The sequence below is a fragment of the Propithecus coquereli genome, unplaced genomic scaffold (assembly GCF_000956105.1).
Source record: "Propithecus coquereli isolate 6110/MARCELLA unplaced genomic scaffold, Pcoq_1.0 Scaffold11, whole genome shotgun sequence".
Classification (NCBI taxonomy): domain Eukaryota; kingdom Metazoa; phylum Chordata; class Mammalia; order Primates; family Indriidae; genus Propithecus; species Propithecus coquereli.
The window spans coordinates 11,194,130-11,211,968 of record NW_012134969.1 but is presented as its reverse complement, the minus strand read 5'-3'; the positions used below and the strand labels follow the sequence as shown (position 1 = coordinate 11,211,968).

Sequence of the window (17,839 nt, the reverse complement as noted above, 5' to 3'; positions counted from 1 at the left end):
TCAGAAATAATAGAAGACAAAAACAATGGCCTATTAGCTTAAAATGCTGAAGGAAAATAAATGTAAAGCTAGAATTCTGTACCCAGCTAATCGTTGAAGAGGGGAAGGGTGATTTTTTTTTCATTACACAGCAATTAATGACATGTATACCTACTTTTCCCAGCAACAGTACATTTAGGTACATTCAGAGCATCATTTTTCAAACTACAAGTTTAGTGGGATGTGAAATCATTTAATGAGCTATAATTAACAGTTTTAAAATTAAACAGTATAGAAAATACCCAAGTACATCACACATGATAAGCATAAAGTTTCGTGCCACTGTTTCAGTTTATACACATACACATGTATATAAATATATGTGCCTATACAAGATCATGAAGAAAATGTATTTCTGTGAATCATAGTCAAAATATTTGAAAGCCATTACCTTAGAGATGTTTACACATGTGCATAAGGATGCTCATTGTTTGTGATACTGAAAAACTGTAAGCAACTTTATCGTATATCAAATGGGCAATAGTTAAATGCTGTAGAAAAATTAAAAGTAATTAACCAGATTTGTATAAACACATGGTTCTCAAAACATATTGAACAAAAAAAGCAAGTTGTAGAATAATACATGTATAAATTTTTTTAAATGCAAGACTATACAATATATTGTTTGTAGATATATGTGTATATAGAAGTATAAAGGACACCACACCAAATCTCTTCAGAGTTTAGTTTTACCTATAATGTTTTATTGTTAATTTTTTAAGAAGACCATATATATATATGAGATATATATATGTTGTATGTCTTTTAAATTATATACATAGGAAAAATGAGGACAAAGTGCTGACAACTAATTCTGGGTAGTGGAAATATGGGTGTTTATTATATTATTATTTATATTTTTCTGTACTTTTCAAACTTTGCAAACCAAATCACGTGGAAAAAAGCAACTATAGATTTTTACATCTGTAAACAGAATCCAAATTAATGAATTTGTTGGTTTTTTTTTTCCCCCTTGGAAGCAGCAGCCACCAATCTGATGTGTATTATGTATAAACAGAAAATACAGAAGAGAATCGTAGAAGAAAAGACCTTAGAGTTACTTGTTAAACAAAGGAGGTTAAGATTCAGAGATTTTAACCAGCTTACCAGTAGTCACATAACCAGTTTACAGCTGATTCCAAGTTTCTTACTCTCTATCAAATTGTGAGTCCCTGTCAAGTTGGATAATCATTAAAGTAGTTAGACTGAAAAATACATACATTAAAATTTATGGTTGCAAGTTTCCTGCCTGGCAACAATGTGAAAAAATTCTAGTAGCCAGGTACCCAGCATCAGTCTCCCTCATCTGTTTTTGTTTTGCTGGAGTGATAAAGAACTTAAGACATCTGCAAAACTACATACCCTTGTGGATTTTACACACTCAAGTTTGTCCACTGTAGAACAGAACTAGCAGAATTTTCACAAACTAATGCTGAATAGAAGTGAAAAGAATTCATTTTGAAAAGCTGAAGAAAGCTCATAGAGTTAAGTATTTATTTACTTTGGGAGCAAATAGCAGTGCAATGCAGTTTATAATTACTTAAAAACTTTTTGTAGGTATTATCTTTCAAAGAGGTCTATTCTATTTAGGGAAGACATCTATACTGTCCATGAACCAAACAACTATTCTGAATTCTGTTATATCCTTTACTACATCATTTACACTTTTATCAAGAATGTCTCTTGATGCTTTTTTATTCTGACTTCTCCATCTATTGCCTTTTAGAACAAAATGTGCATGTCTTCAACTGACAGCAAGGAATGCCAAAACTTGTCCCTCGTCAAGTAATAAAATAACCACTGGATATAAATATAAAAGACTACAGAGACAAATACCTACTGGGTAAGATACCTTCAGGATTTGTTACAGGGTGTTTGTATCTGCGAAGGTGGGTACTTTTTTATTGTGGTCTACAGTCTTACAAATGTTGCCAAATCTCAGTTTCTAATACCAAAAATTAACTTACTAAGGAATAAGAAATCTGTATATTATTCTTGGAAATGGAAATTAGAGACCACACGTAATATCATGCAGAGTGTACTCTAACACTCATCTGCTTTGAGTCTGGCTCTTATGCATTTAGGGTCAGCCTACATTGGATAGCCATTTCCCCATTAAGAAAAATACTGTACAGAGCTCACCTGAGCATTGGGAATTTTCAACCTTTCCCAGTTGGCATTAACAAATAATAACACCTTTGGAAATGGAGAATTTTTCTTCCTACATAATTTCCTTTTGAGGCATTTCCTTCCTAGTTAGTTTTAAAGAGCTAACATTTACTATGCATGAGGCATTGTCTCAAGCACCTTGTAAATACTGATTCACTTAATTTTCACAAAACAGTCCTATGAGGTAGGTACTATCACATCATCCCCACTTTTAAATGGAAAATTAAAACACAGAGAAGTTAAATGACTCATCCAAGGTCACACAGCTAGTAAATGTGGAAGCTATGTTGGGAACCCAGTCAGTCTAGCTCTAAGAGCTTTCACATTTAGTCTGCTTCCCTCAGTAGTTATCATTGCCCCCGAAGTGGCAATATGAACTCCTTTTTGCTTTTGGGGGATGTCTGATTTTTCTCTTTTGCATATTTTATTGACAGCATTTATGAATGCAGCCTGTTGTGCAAATGTAATCGACAATTGTGTCAAAATCGAGTTGTCCAACACGGTCCTCAAGTAAGGCTACAGGTGTTCAAAACTGAGAAGAAGGGATGGGGGGTACGCTGCCTGGATGACATTGACAGAGGGACATTTGTTTGTATCTATTCAGGTAAAACAAAGGTTTATTTTCAAATTATTCTGTAATAGGATCTACTTTTCTGAATATCCATTTTCCTAGTCAGGGCCATTGAGATCTTACAAGCTGAAGAGCAGCAGTATCTAAGAGGAGCATCAGAGGAAAGCAAGTGACTGGGAACTTAAGCACCGAAGAGATGAGATGCCTTAGGAGGTACCACGTGTTCCAGAAAAGAAAGTCTCAGAAATAAAACTTGGGTTGAGTACAGTGGCTCATCTTGTAATCCCAGCACTTTGGGAGGCCTAGGTTAAGCCCAGGAGTTCAAGTTTGCAAGTGAGCTATGATGGCACCACTACGCTCTAGCCTGGGTGACAGAGATCCTGTCTCTAAAAAAAAAAAACCAAAAAGGGAAAACTTGGATTATTGCATGACGGCCTGTTATGTACAAGGAACACTTTTTTGGTCTGTGTGGCTATACATGCTTCGAAGTAAGGGAAGAAAACTTTTTTAAATAATCTTGTTTCATGCTTGAGCTATTATTAAAATTTAACAAGTTAATTTTGTAATATCTGAATGTGATGATTCAGGCAGTAACTTTAGGCAACTCACTCCATTTCCGGGGCTCTAGAGAGTTGCCTATGCTCCAGAGCAGAACTTCTCAAGCAGAGGGTTGCAGCTGTGCAGTTACTGATTCTGTGGGGCCGCAGCATCCAGGGCCAAACACATCAGTCTACAGTAGTCTTGGCCATTGACCCCCAGTATGTCAGGCAGAAATCCTTATTTTCTGTGAGCACATTATGTGAGAAAGTTTGGGAAACAGAGTTTTAGAGCCAATCTAAAGGAAATCTGCTGGACCAAGTTTTGGCAGCGAGGCAGCAGGGACCAGGGCAGTGCCCCTCATCTGAAATTTCAGGTTTACTTCAAGGAGGGCACAAGCAGAAGCTTGCAGTTATCTGAATTCAGAATAGTCACACTTATGGATCCCTGCCACACCCCAATTACAGACAATACGTGGTACACAGCCTGCCTTAGACATTGATCTCTCATATGTCTCAAAATAACACTGGGATGAAAGCTGCCTGTAAAATGCCACATAGTGTCCAGGAAGCATCACTAGTTTTATTTGCATTGCTAGAAAATGCACCTCGCTCAGGGGTGGGGAACTTGCAGCCTTCTGATTTCAAGATTGTTCTTTTTTAACCACCAAAGAGGAAAGAAAAGCTTCATCTCTCTCTGCTGCACTGCTATTAATAAAAGGATTTTTTCTGTAAAATTTGGATTCAGTCAAAAGGCCACACTCAAAGATCCAGAAGACCACATATGGGTGGGTAATGATATCCTGCTGCTAATTTTGGCTTAGTAACTATAATTTTGAGTCCCTTAAAAGCAAATGTGTAAACTTTAATAACAGTTTAATGTTATACAAGACTTAATATTATATGAGAGCTGTAGGTACATATCACAGATTTAAGTAGGTCATTTTATTAAAAAGAGTGTAGGTTTCAAATGATAAAGCCTTTTTAACTAGACACAAAAGCTACAATTTTAAGACTAGAGATCACCTCTCTAATTTTCTAAAACATTTTCTGATGGATATTTTTGTTTTATATTATTATAGCAAAATCTCTTTGGTATTATACCAAAACAGACAAATGATTCATTTAGATACCCTATATTCTTTTAATATACTGGAAGATAAGAAATCCCTCTCACTGGTCTTTTGTCTATCTTGCAACAGTTTTTTTAAGGATGAGTTAATGTGTTTAATCTTCCTTCTAGAAATGAAGTACACAGTACAGGGTTCTTTAATCATGGAGCAGAAATAGGTATGTCTGAAAGGACAGCATTGCTAATGAACTATCTAACAGGAAAAAACTATCAAACAGAAAGTAAAAAAAAGAGAGAAAAATCACAGCACACAACTGCCCCTTTGTTTGATTAACCACCTGTGGCTTAACTTGCTGTCTTTAAGAGTTTGTTTTAGCAGCACTTGAAAAGAACCAAGCAGACAGCAGGGGTTTGAGCATCCACCAGAACACATTCCAAGGAGACTGATAAAGACCGCCTGGCAGAGAAGAGAAACATAGCTGCCTTCTGTTACCATTTTGCAGCAATAACTTTTTTTTTTCCTTTCTCTTTATCCCAATAAAAACCCCAAACCACTTATCCTCGGGCTGGCACTACTACTTCATTCTTTCGTGCAGTGCCCTTTCCTCTCTTGGAAAGTAAAATAACTTTTCTCTGTAAAACCCATCCTGATCTTTGTGTCAAGAATTCTTTCTCATCCTGTGCTGCAAATTCCCACCCTAATAATGTCCATTTGTTGTTAGCAATTACATTCTGTCTTATGCAAACTTTACTTTTTTCTTTTAGGAAGATTACTAAGCAGAGCTAACACTGAGAAATCTAATGCTGTTGATGAAAATGGGAAAGAAAAGAATACTATGAAAAATATACTTTCAAAAAAGAGGAAAATAGAAGTTGCATGTTCAGATTGTGAGGTTGAAGTTATCCCATTAGAACTGGAAACAGATCCTAGAAGTACTGAAACTGAGGAATGTCCACCAAAGTTCAGTAATAATTCCAAAGAGCTTATCACGTAAGTAAGAGCTGAGGATCCCAGAGTAAATGTAAGTTATTATTGATCAAGAATGGTTCTTTCTCCTTCCTGTCTTTCTTAGTCCCCCTAACCCCTACCTCTGTATATCTTCTTGCTTCACAGATGTAAGTTCAACACATCCTCATTCTATCTGAAAAGCTGTCATAGGTTTTCTTCATTTTTTTTTAACATACTTCAAAAATTACTGACTTAAAAGTGTGATTGTATTTCCTTTCTCGTGAGGAATAGGCATAGATGTTCTTAGATTAATTTCTAATAATAGATATTTATGTAATAGTGACATTATATTTCAAGGTCCAATAAAGATAATTTTTAGTGATACACAGAATAACTTTTTTTTCCTTTTCAGGGAAATGAAGTATAACAATATTTCAAGAATTCAGTATCATTCAGTTATTAGAAGTCCTAAATCCAAGACAGCAACTTTTCAACACAATGAGAAAAAGATGGTAAAAACTACAAAATGTAAATGGGGTCCTTCTGTAAACTATTAGGTTGATACAAAAGTAATTGCAGTTTTGGACCATGAATTTTAAATCATTATAACTGGATTCAACACACCTTTATTAATCAAAATAGGAACCATTACAATCAACACATTTTTGCCAATGAGAAATAAGTTTGTTTATTCCTGTGGCGTAAAACTCCATGCTTTGGGATTCGACAAACTCTTGGAAAGCATTTTCTGCATCCTACTGGTTGTGGAAGCATTTTCCCTGCAAAAAGTTGTTGATATGCTTGAAGAAGTGGTAGTTGGTTGGTGAGAGGTCAGGTGAATATGACGGTTGAGGCAAAACTTTGTAGCCCAATTTGGTCAACTTTCGAGGTATTGGTTGTGCGATGTTCGGTCAGATGTTATCGTGGAGAAGAATTGGGCCCTTTCTGTTGACCAGTGCCGGCTGTAGGCATTGCAGTTTTTGGTGCATCTCATTTATTTGCTGAGCATATGCTCAGATGTGATGGTTTCACTGGGATTCAGAAAGCTATAGTGAATCAGACCAGCAGCAGACCACCAAACAGTGACCATGACCTTTTTTTGGTGCAAGTTTGGCTTTGGGATGTGCTTTGTAGCTTCTTCTTGGTCCAACCACCGAGCTGGTCATTGCAGGTCATATAAAATCCACTTTTCGTTGCATGTTACAATCCGATCGAGAAATGGGTCATTGTGTGCAGTAAGAGAAGATGACACTTCAATAATTTTTTTGATTTTTGGTCAGCTCATGAGACACCCACTTACTGAGCTTTTTCATCTCCCCAATGTGTTTCAAATGCCAAAGGAACATAGTATGGTTGACGTTGAGTTCTTCGGCAACTTGTTGTGTCGTTTTAAGAGGATCAGCTTTGATGATTGGTCTCAACTGGTTGTTGTCAACTTCCGATGGCTGGCCACTGCACTCCTCATCTTCAAGGCTCTCGTCTCCTTTGCAAAACTTCTTGAACCACCACTGCACTGTACATTCATTAGCAGTTCCTGGGCCAGATGCATTGTTGATATTGTGAGTTGTCTCTGATGCTTTATGACCCATTTTGAACTCGAATAAAAAAACCACTCGAATTTGCTTTTTGTCTAATGTCATTTCCATAGTCTAAAATAAATATAAAATAAACATCAAGGCCGGGCGCGGTGGCTCACGCCTATAATCCTAGCACTCTGGGAGGCCAGGGCGGACAGATCGTTTGAGCTCAGGAGTTCGAGACCAGCCTGAGCAAGAGACCCCGTCTCTACCAAAAAAATAGAAAGAAATTATCTGGACAACTAAAAATATATAGAAAAAATTAGCCGGGCATGGTGGCGCATGCCTGTAGTCCCAGCTACTCGGGAGGCTGAGGCAGGAGGATTGCTTGAGCCCAGGAGTTTGAGGTTGCTGTGAGTTAGGCTGATGCCACAGCACTCTAGCCAGGGCAACAGAGTGAGACTCTGTCTCAATAAATAAATAAATAAATAAATAAACATCAAGTAATACATCATTAACAAAAAAACATAGCGAGAAATGCATATTAAAATGATGTATAACATAACCACATTTACTTAATGTATTCCAGTATCTAAAACGGCAAATTTCAACAATGCTAAAACCACAATTACTTTTGCACCAACCTAATGTTATCTCACCTTTCTGTCCCTTACTTAGTTCAAAATGTTTGTGTTACTGAATAGTGTGTAGAATTTCTTTTATTGTTTTGGAATGCATGGGCTATTGAAGTACTAGAACCATGTTTTATTTACTTAGTGTCCTCTGTGGCAGTTGGCATGTTTCCAGCTTAGATATGTGAGGAGAATGTTAGTCATGATCTGACAGTGTGCTCTACTGAGACTGAGAGCTATCCCATTCTGAGAATTTGTGGAAGAAGCTAAAGTGTTCAACAGTTAATAGTGATATATAATAAGAAAAGGAACAGAGTAATTTAGGTTAAATAGAAGAAGGTTTTAAGATGTAGCAAAAAGAAGAGATGCAACTTTACAAAAGAATCATATCACATAATTATGAGAAGATTGGGCCATGGGGGTCACATAGGCCTGGGTTTAATCTCTAGCTCTGCCTCTTGCTAGTTGAGTGACATCTCTATACATGTATTTCTTTTATCTGTAAAGGGATAGTAGTATGTATCTCAGAGTTATGAGGATTAAATGAGATAAACACCAGAAACTTGCTTAGCAGAATGCTTGGCACCCAACTAAGTCTTTAGTAAATGTTGGCTGTTCAAATACTGAGAACTTGAACAATAATATTAATGATCAACATTTATTGAACACTTAGTTGGGTGTTTCTGCTAAGCATATAAAGTTAATGTTACCATTTAAAGTGCCTGCATTGTCTTTAATGCGTAAAGACAGGCAAATTCTTTAACCTTTTTTTGAAGTAGAAACTAGCCAATAGGTGTTTTTATCTTTGCACAACTTATGTAATAGTTGAAGCCAAATTCAAAATGTGGTAACAATACTTTCTCAGTACTTACGATGATTAGAGTGATTAGAATTGAGGGATACAGGCAGATGTTTTTGGATTGTAATGCCCAAAGAATGTCTTGATAGTCTTTTATAGCTGTGGCTTAATAAAGCACCTAGAGGTAGAACCCAGTGAGAATGGATGACACATGTTGGCTCCATTAGTCTAAAAGACTTCTTATAGGCCGGGCGCGGTGGCTCACGCCTGTAATCCTAGCACTCTGGGAGGCCGAGGCGGGCTAATTGTTTGAGCTCAGGAGTTCGAGACCAGCCTGAGCAAGAGCGAGACCCCCGTCTCTACTAAAAAAAATAGAAAGAAATGATCTGGACAACTAAAAATATATAGAAAAAATTAGCCGGGCATGGTGGCACATGCCTGTAGTCCCAGCTACTCGGGAGGCTGAGGCAGGAGGATCGCTTGAGCCCAGAAGTTTGAGGTTGCTGTGAGCTAGGCTAACGCCACGGCACTCACTCTAGCCAGGGCAACAGAGTGAGACTCTGTCTCAAAAAAATAAATAAAAATAAATAAATAAAACAAAGACTTCTTATGATATCAGCCTTGAGGCTTTTCAAAACTAATCTAGTACATACAGCCTATGAAGATTGACACTTGATGAAAGAGGCCTAACTGCTAAATACTTTTTCCTGACCTAGAAAATAAAGACATCTTCCTTGTTTTTTTTTTAAGGAATTTATTTCCTTGGAGTCTGTCACCTCAGAAGATAATGATGGATTTAAACCAACCCGGGAACATCTGAACTCTAAAGCCAAGGGAGCACAAAGTAGGCTTTATTTCATTCTGTGATTCCTTCCTCTTCTGCCTGTTTGTCTCTCTCTTGTTCAATACCTGTGGCTCATTTTCTCAGATTCCAAAACAAACATGGTGCATTTGTGACAAAAGTTGCAACTTGTCTACACCAGCGAACTATGGTTTATGGGCCTACTACCTGTTAAGTATGGCATGTGAGCTAAGAATGATTTTTACATTTTTAAAATAGTTGGAAAAAATTTAGAAGGTGAATCATATTTTTGACACTTGAAAATTATATAAAATTATAATTTCAGTGCCCATAAATAAAGTTTTATTGGAAGACAACCAACTTAAATTAAATATTGTCTGCTTTCACACCACATCAGCAGAGTTGAATAGTCACTACAGAGACCACATGGCAGGCAAAGCCTAAAATATTTGCTGTTTAGTCCTGTACAGAAGAAGCTTGCTGACCTCTGGTCTAGCTGCTAGCAGTGACTTGATGCACAACAGGAGGGGTGGAGTAGACAGCTCTGACTCTGTTAATACAATGGCCTTCAGGTATTGTCTATGCTTTGGAAGCATTGTCCAAAGCAGCCACTTTCTAATTCTTTGTTTTGGACTCCTTTAAAAATACACATTATTGTCCCGCTATAGTCTAGCCAACGCTGCTACAGAGGATACTCAACAGGACTGTAGCAAAAGGATAAATGTCACTACCCTGAGTACTTGTCTTTTGGAGTTACCAGTCCCTGTCGTAGCTAATATTACAATTGGACAAACCTTGTTTTGGGCACTTTTTTTTAAGAGACAGGGGCGCTCTGTCAACCGGGCTGGAGTGCAGTGGTGTGATCATAGCTCACTGCAGCCTTGAACTCCTGGGCTCAAACAATCCTCCCACCTCAGCATCCTGAGTACCTGGGACCAGAGGCATGGGCCACAATTTTAATAAAAAAAAAAAATTTTTTTTTTTTTTTTAATTTTTTGTAGAGATGGGTCTCACTGTGTTGCCCAAGCTGGTCTTGAACTCCTGACCTTTTGCATTTTAATGTGTCTGTCAGTATGGAAACATTGTCAAGAAATGTCCTTTTGTGAAGAACTGACTAGCCTTTGCTGCCTCTTCCCCCTTGGACCCTCCCTTGCCTCTGCAGCCCAAACTCTCCCCCTAGTATTAAAAGGTAGAGATTGGAAGAAGCACGGCAGCTCCTTGATAGAAAAGATCTATCAAGAAAGAGCATTTTATGTATTATATTTGACATTTAGTGCATGTGAACAATACATACTATTGCTTTTGGTTCTTTTGCCATGCCATTTTCTTTTCTTTTTTTTTGAGGAGAAGAAACGAGAAGTTTAATTCATTTGCCAGCAAATGAGGAAGATGGAGACTCTTGTTTGAAATGCCATTGTCCTAATAATAAGCAGAAATATGGAGCTTTTAAAGGGAGGCCATTCAGCTTCCTTGCCATCTTCTTTGACTGTTACCATGTGTATAGCAGGCACTCCAAAAATCATAAGTTATACACTTTTTGGATCAAAAATCCAAAGATATATACTAGAGGACTTACCAGTAAGCAGTGATTAGAGTGAGTACGTTTAGGAACAGCAGCCAGCAACAGTAATGATTAAATCAATAGTGGAGTATAATTTCTTTGTGCCACTGAATTAGGTGGCACAAGTGGCTTTTTAAAAATAAGTGATTTTACTTATTCTATCTGACATGCATTCATACTTTTGAATACTCTGAAAAAATTATCTTCCTTATTGGATAAGAAAAATGATTAAGCAGTACATCTACTTTTAAAGTATTATTGTTTATAAAAGTGTAATTATTAAATGGTTATCTAGCAAAACACCAAATACTAATGTGTACAAAACCCTTAGCAATACACTTGTCACTGTTGGGACTTGTGGAAGGTGACTCTGACATGGTTTTCTCTGGCCTTTCATTGGCATCAGAAAGGCCTATGGTGTCTCCAAAACACCCCTCTGTTACATCTGTTTAGAAAATACTTAAATGCAAATTCCAGAGTTAAAGAGAAGAAAGCCAGTTTAAGAGAAGATCAAAGCCAGTCACAGTGGCTCATGCCTATACTCCTTGCACTTTGGGAGGCCAAAGCAGGAGGATTGCTTGAGGCCAGGAGTAGGAGACCAGCCTGAGCAAGAGAGAGACCCCATCTCTACAAAAAAAAAAAAGGCAAAAATTAAAAATTAACCATTGTGGTGATGCACGCCTATGGTCTCAGCTACTCAGGAGGGAGGCTGAGGCAGGAGGATCACTTGAGCCCAGGAGTTTGAGGCTACAGTGAGCTATGCTGAGGCCACTACACTCCAGCCTGAGTGAAAGAGTGAGACTCTGTCTAAAAAAAAAAAAAAAAAGAGTAAAGATTAAATATAGTAATGAGAAAATAACATGTAGATTCATAAAAAGGCATTGTTGTGTAGTAGCAAGAAGTCAGACTTTGGGAGCCAAACATTTCTGGGTTTGTTGCCCCAGTCCTTGTGATTATTATGGGTCAGGTCAATCTCTCAACCTCTCAGAGACTACTTACCTAACACATTGTAAGGATTAATGAAAAAGCAACTGACATCTAATTAGCGTTGTTAATTTCAGCACTGTTGCTCAGCCAAGTGTATTTCCTGACATTTCCTTCCAAAATATCTATTAGAGGACTCAAGTTCAAACCAAGTTGAAGATTCTGAAGACAACCTGCTGATTGCATCAGATGTGATAGATATAACTAGATGTAGAGAAGAAACTCCACCAGGGGGCAGATGTAACCAAGCAACCACATTGGATTGTCAGAATATTAAAAAGGAGTTTGAAGTTCAAACACAAAAGCCTCAAGAGGAACAATCTTCAGCATGTCAAAAACAGCAGATCTTTTGTGACGAAGAGTTGCCAAATGAAACAGAGAATACTTCATCTGATTCTCTAAGGAAGTTCAGTAAAGAGAATGTGTTTTTATTGGATGCCACAAAAGAAGGAAATGTGGGCCGCTTCCTTAATGTGAGTATAGAGGCTGAGATTCATATTTCTAAGCAACTGTTTTTCTGTGTTTCTTAACAAATCAGGAGGAAAATATGATATACAGACTCTGAAGCAGACTCAGACTCTGTGTTAGAGTTACAGTCCTCCATGTGTGTGACTGTGGGCATATTACTTGACCTCTGATGCCTCATTTTCTACCTCTGTAATACAGGGATAATAATAATAACTGTTTCAGGATGTTGTGGGGATCGAATGAATTAATATAAGGTGTTTAAATCAGTGCTTAGGACATAGTAAGCATTTGCTTTAAAAAGCTGTAGAATAGTGTGTAAGGAAAGTATTTAAATAAATATATTGAAAAGTTTTCAAGCTCACCTGACAAGTTGAAAAAAAAGTTTGGACAAGAAGTCGTCATTGAAATTAAAGGTGGCAGACATGCCCAAGGAATATTGTAGAGTTTTGATCCCTTTGTGAATCTTGTAATAGATGAATGTGTGGAGATGACAGCTAGTAGGCAACGGAACAATACTGGAATGGTGGTAATAAGGGAAAATAGTATCATCTTGTTAGAAGCCTTGGGATGAAGATGTATAATGGCTCTGTTCAGCAGGGAAGTCAGTTGCTTACATATGTCTCTCTCCAAAGGGCCTGATTTTTACTATGATATAAAAATTGGGTTGTATACATTCTTCATATTAAACTTCTTTGTGAAAACTGTTTTATTAAAAAAAAAAAAAGCCATACCTTGAGGAGTAGTATGCCCATATTTCATTTCTCCTGGCCCCACTCCACCCTCTATCTATAGATAATCATTTTTATTACTTTCTTGTGTATTCTTCTAGTGTTTGTTCCTGCAAATACAAGTAAACAGAAACATCTTTTTTCTCCCCCTTTTTTGCATAAAAGAAAACATATTATATTCACTGTCGTATACTTTGCTTTTTAAATTAACAATACATTCTGGACATCTTTCCATATCAGTACAGAGAGCTCCTCATTCTTTTTGTGTGTTTTTGTTTATAGCTGCATAAAATTTCATTGTGTGGCTGTACCAAAGTTGGTTTAACCAGTTCTTTTTAAGCAAACATTTGTGTTATTTCCAAACTTTTACCATTAAAAACAATGCTCGATGAATAATCTTACACCTAGACACATATGCAGAGGAATCTGTAGAATACATTGCTAGATGTGGGATTGCTGAATCAAAAGAAAAATGTATTTTGTAATAATGATAAATATTAACAAATTATCTTTTATAGGGGTTTATACCATTTTTGCATTTCTACCAGCAAGATATGAATGTCAGGGCTTTTTTGAATGGGTTCCTGGTATTAATGGAACTATCCTGAGCTATGATACTCTATATATTAAAAAAAGGTACAGAAACAAAATCAGTGGGATGTGTTGGAAACAGAATGGTATTCTAATGCTTTATGGTACAAACTTTATGCCATATCTAACCTCTGTTTAATTTTTTTAACAGCATAGTTGTTGCCCAAATCTCTTGGTACAGAATGTTTTTGTAGAAACACACGACAGGAATTTTCCATTGGCAGCGTTCTTCACTAACAGGTTTGAAATTGATTTTGCTTGGGTGATTTAATTCTGAAATTGTGACTTAAAAATTACAATAGAAAAATATAAAAAGATGATACGTACTGTAGCCCCAAATATCTGGTACCCTAGAATACTCAATTGTCCTAAACTGTTCCTACTCAATAATATTTGAACACCTGAAATTTCACTTCTTATTCCCACTTAGAATTAAAACCCCAAAGGGGGCTGAGGATGTCAGGTCTCACCCAGTTCAATTCAGGGGATAAATGACTCACTGCTACGTCATCTTTAAATCAGAGCTATCCCCCAACTGCTTCCACACTGCAGGCCTCAACATATCACTGGGTACCACTGTTTGCAAAATATGCTTGCTTCTTTATGGATATCGACAGGTTCTTTCTTCTTTAGGATTTTAGTAGATTTGAAATAAAACTCAATGATTATTCTTAATAAAAGATCGTTCCTAATTGGTGGATGTCAGGTAACAGGATAGATCATATTTTTGAAGATGGTTCATGATGTTAATGTAAAATGTGATATAATCAAGTTTGGTTCATTTGGTAGTTATTTTGGGTAATTTATGATTCTTTTTTAATTTCTACTTTCTAGGTATGTGAAAGCAAGAACAGAACTAACATGGGATTATGGTTATGAAGCTGGGACTACACCCGAGAAGGAAATCCTCTGCCAATGTGGGGTTAATAAGTGTAGAAAAAAAATATTATAAATATGTAGCTAATGCTTGTTCATGAAGTTACTTCATAGGATGAAATTAGAGCCATGCAGAAGAATCCTCAGTAGTGGAATTAATTTAGGTTTAGGTGCATCAAGGTAATTCCTCTCAGTTTTCTCTTGTTAGGGGGTTCATATTTTATTTCTAATTTTGTATGTGTGACTTAGAAATGCCAGGAACAAAATAGGGACATTTTCATATGCATAGGGTATCTCTTGTTCTTACTGCTGTTCAACTTTACATGACTAGGATGAAAATGTATATTTTATAAAAAAAACCACTGTACAATTGATAATTTATTTATAAATTAAATATTAAGAGACAAAAATGCCATAGCAGAACTCAGCTGTTTCTAATTGCTTTTTTGATTATTATCTTTTAGTTCATGCCCCAAAGAGCCAAATTTCATATCTTTACCTACAAAATTGATGTTTAATTCCTGGCAAATCATTTACCATTATGAGATACAAGGTCGGTAACAGAGCATGAGCAATATGTAAGAACTTATTTTATGCATATTACTCCCAAATATTTTAACACTTGCTGGAGAAGCTCTGTATCTGGCTCCAATGAAGCACAGTCCATCAACCATCTGAGTGGGGACGGGGAGAAGCTCTTCTATAAGTAAGATTCTGACAAACTCTTTGAGATGAATCTATTTTCCACAGATTTTTTCCACTCCTTCAATACAAACAGGAAAAGAGGGAATAGAAACCTGGAGGAATATGAATATTTTTGTTCTAGATAGAGTAAAGCTATAAGAAAAGGAAATCTAGAAACTAGTCAAATTTGGCTTATTTGGGGCAGAAGGAATTGTGCTAGGCAAGAATGTCACTTAAAAACACAAGAAAACAAAACAGTTCTCAGCTGCAAAATCCGAAACAGCCTCTTGGTATCTCCTGGGCATGATTTGCAAATTGTTTTTCTAGAGAAAAAGGGAAAGAGTTACCACTTTACTACCACTTACCTAGCCTAGATCACCTAGTGCAAAAGGGGACTGGGAAGACCCTAAAGTTAAAACTAATTTTATCCCTAAGAAACATACACATTTGGCTGCCAGGAACTTCCCCTCAGAACCACAATGGGAAAACTAGTTTGAAAAGAAGTAATTAAAAGTAATTCTGGTTTTTGAGGGATTATATGGTTTTTTGCCCATTTTGGACTTGATTCTGGGTTTAGTTTGGTTACCTTTCAACCAAAAATCTATTCTAAGTTTGGACCCAGTTTAATTTCTTAAAAATATTGAACTAGATAAAAACTGAATTTGAAATTGTTCAATTTCACTGCTGGTTCCAATCGCACAGCGCTCATGTTCTCGTGTGCGTGGGTCTGTTGGGCAGGTGTCCTGGAGGGGTGGGGATGGAAGACAGAGGGTCACTTGCTATTGTTGTAGGCACAGGTTATTAAAATACTAAATATTGCAAATTAAAAAAAAAAAAAGTAACCCATTTATAGAATGGGAAACCAAAGAACTAGGAAAAGGAGCCAAAAATTAGAGCCCAACAGCCTACAGATGAGGAAAGTTGACAAGTCCATTTATTCACAGTAAAGGTACAGCAATTTTAAGCAATACACAAAAATAGAGAAACTTGATCAATGTGGGAAATATTTTTGTGCAGAAGGGACTATCGTAGATCTGCCAGTATTTCATTGAGATTGCCTCTGGAGTGTCCATTTGACATTCAGAAACATGAGGTATTCTATCAGTTATCCTCTTGGAGAAATTTCTCCTGAAATCTTGATTTGCCTCAATTTTATGTCAGATCTTTTTCCATGTAGACCCCATTATTTTCCTTTTCTCTGTTTACTCCCACATATTGGTAAAACACATCCCTCAATAGTTTTTGGAAAGGAAAATGAGAAGTATACGTTTTTGAGTCTTTGCATGTTTGGAAATATCTTTATTTTACCCTTACACTTGATTGCTACTTTGGTGGGGTATAGAATTGTTGAGCAGTCTCCATGCCCAATTTTGAAGGCATCAGCTAGCTCTCAGTATTGCAGCTGTGGAGTCTGAAAATGTTCTGTCTTCTGGCTTCCAGGCTGACTATTGGAAGTTGGATGCCATTCTTTTGTATAGATAACTCATTTTTAATTCTCTTGAAGCTTACAGGATCATCTTTCTCCCCATATTCTGTCCCTGGTAAGGGTCTATTTTGATCCTTTGTACTTGGTGCCTGGTAGCATCATTCAATCTGAAAATGAATGATTTCTTGTCTCCTCTCTTTTTGGAATTCCTGTTATCCAGATGTTAGATCTCCAGGATTGATTCACTAATTTTCTTATCTTTTTTCTTCATTTCCAGCTCTGTCTTCTTGCTCTACTTTCCTAGGACCTTTCCTCAATTTAATCTTCCAATTCATCCCTTACTGTGTTTTTCTGGTCTCATATTCTTAATTTCTAAATGCATTCTTCTTTGAATATTCTTTTCTTTAAGGGCATCTGATTTTTGGCTCATAGTTGCAATATTTTATCTCTGAAAATATTTATGTGTGTGTATATATACACAAACACATATATGTGCATTCAGGTCATTTTCTTCTTGCTACATGTTCTGTGTCCTCCAAGGTTTGTTTCTTTGTTTTCCCTGGATGTTTGCGTTGGTCTTGATCTTTCATGCTATAGGCTTTCCTCAGAGTTAGTGATCTTGGTGGTCTACTCATATTTACAAGTGGAACACTGAAAAACTTATTAAAAGAGTATAGGAAAAGGCTCTTAGCTTTACCATGACCTACCTAAACTGTATTCCCATCCTCCTGCCCCAAGAACAAAACAACTTGGCTGCTAGGGTCTGTTCATTTCCCTCTTTTGCAGCCCCCACACTCTTACTTCTGTAATCCATTTCATATTTGTCAAGACTATCCAAGTGCTTTTTAATATTGTTTCTCTCTTCTATCACCAATTTGCATTTCCCTCTTTAGAACCTGTTGAAAGTGCAAGACCTCCAGAGTGTCCCTTTATTTCCTCAGCAAACCACCAACTATTATATGCTTCTTTTCAAGAACAACTTCTGTCTTAACTATAATTATATGCAGTTATGTTTTCTACATGTATATTTATTACATGCACTGAAAACCTCATCTTGTATGGTGCTTTGTACCCCATGGGTGCTAAATAAAGGCTTGCTACTGGTAACTGGATTTAGGATTGGTTAATTCAGCGTCGGTTTAAAGTATGCTTATTTAGGCCAAACTGGGCGTGGATAAAATTTTTAGAAGTAACCCTCAGAAGAAGGATCGTTTCTCCAGCTGAGCCGTGGGGACGTTGTAGGGGCGCCGGGCGATTTGTTTTTTTAAACCTGAGACTCCGCTCTGGAGAAATGTGCTTGAGCACCCATATCTGCGCACCCATCTAGTTCCTTGTCGCTCCGGACTTGCCCGGGCAGGCTGGTGACTCTCAGTGACAGTTCGTTTTCTTAAATGCACGGATTTAAGAAAAGGAAACCCAGCGCAGCTGAGCCACT

The 17,839-nt window shown here is 37.0% G+C and overlaps 1 protein-coding gene across 1 annotated transcript in view; it reads left to right on the top strand.

The window, feature by feature from the left end:
• SETDB2 (SET domain, bifurcated 2) overlaps nt 1-14,382 on the top strand; it is a 46,964-nt gene extending 32,582 nt beyond the window's left edge. Inside the window, exons 4-11 of the mRNA XM_012648467.1 lie at nt 1,766-1,882; nt 2,643-2,812; nt 5,153-5,378; nt 5,749-5,848; nt 9,035-9,128; nt 11,764-12,104; nt 13,570-13,658; nt 14,253-14,382. Coding sequence (XP_012503921.1) covers nt 1,766-1,882; nt 2,643-2,812; nt 5,153-5,378; nt 5,749-5,848; nt 9,035-9,128; nt 11,764-12,104; nt 13,570-13,658; nt 14,253-14,370 — 1,255 coding nt within the window. The 3' untranslated portion in view covers nt 14,371-14,382. The remainder of the gene's footprint in view (nt 1-1,765; nt 1,883-2,642; nt 2,813-5,152; nt 5,379-5,748; nt 5,849-9,034; nt 9,129-11,763; nt 12,105-13,569; nt 13,659-14,252) is intronic.
• Nucleotides 14,383-17,839: the final 3,457 nt, after the last annotated feature.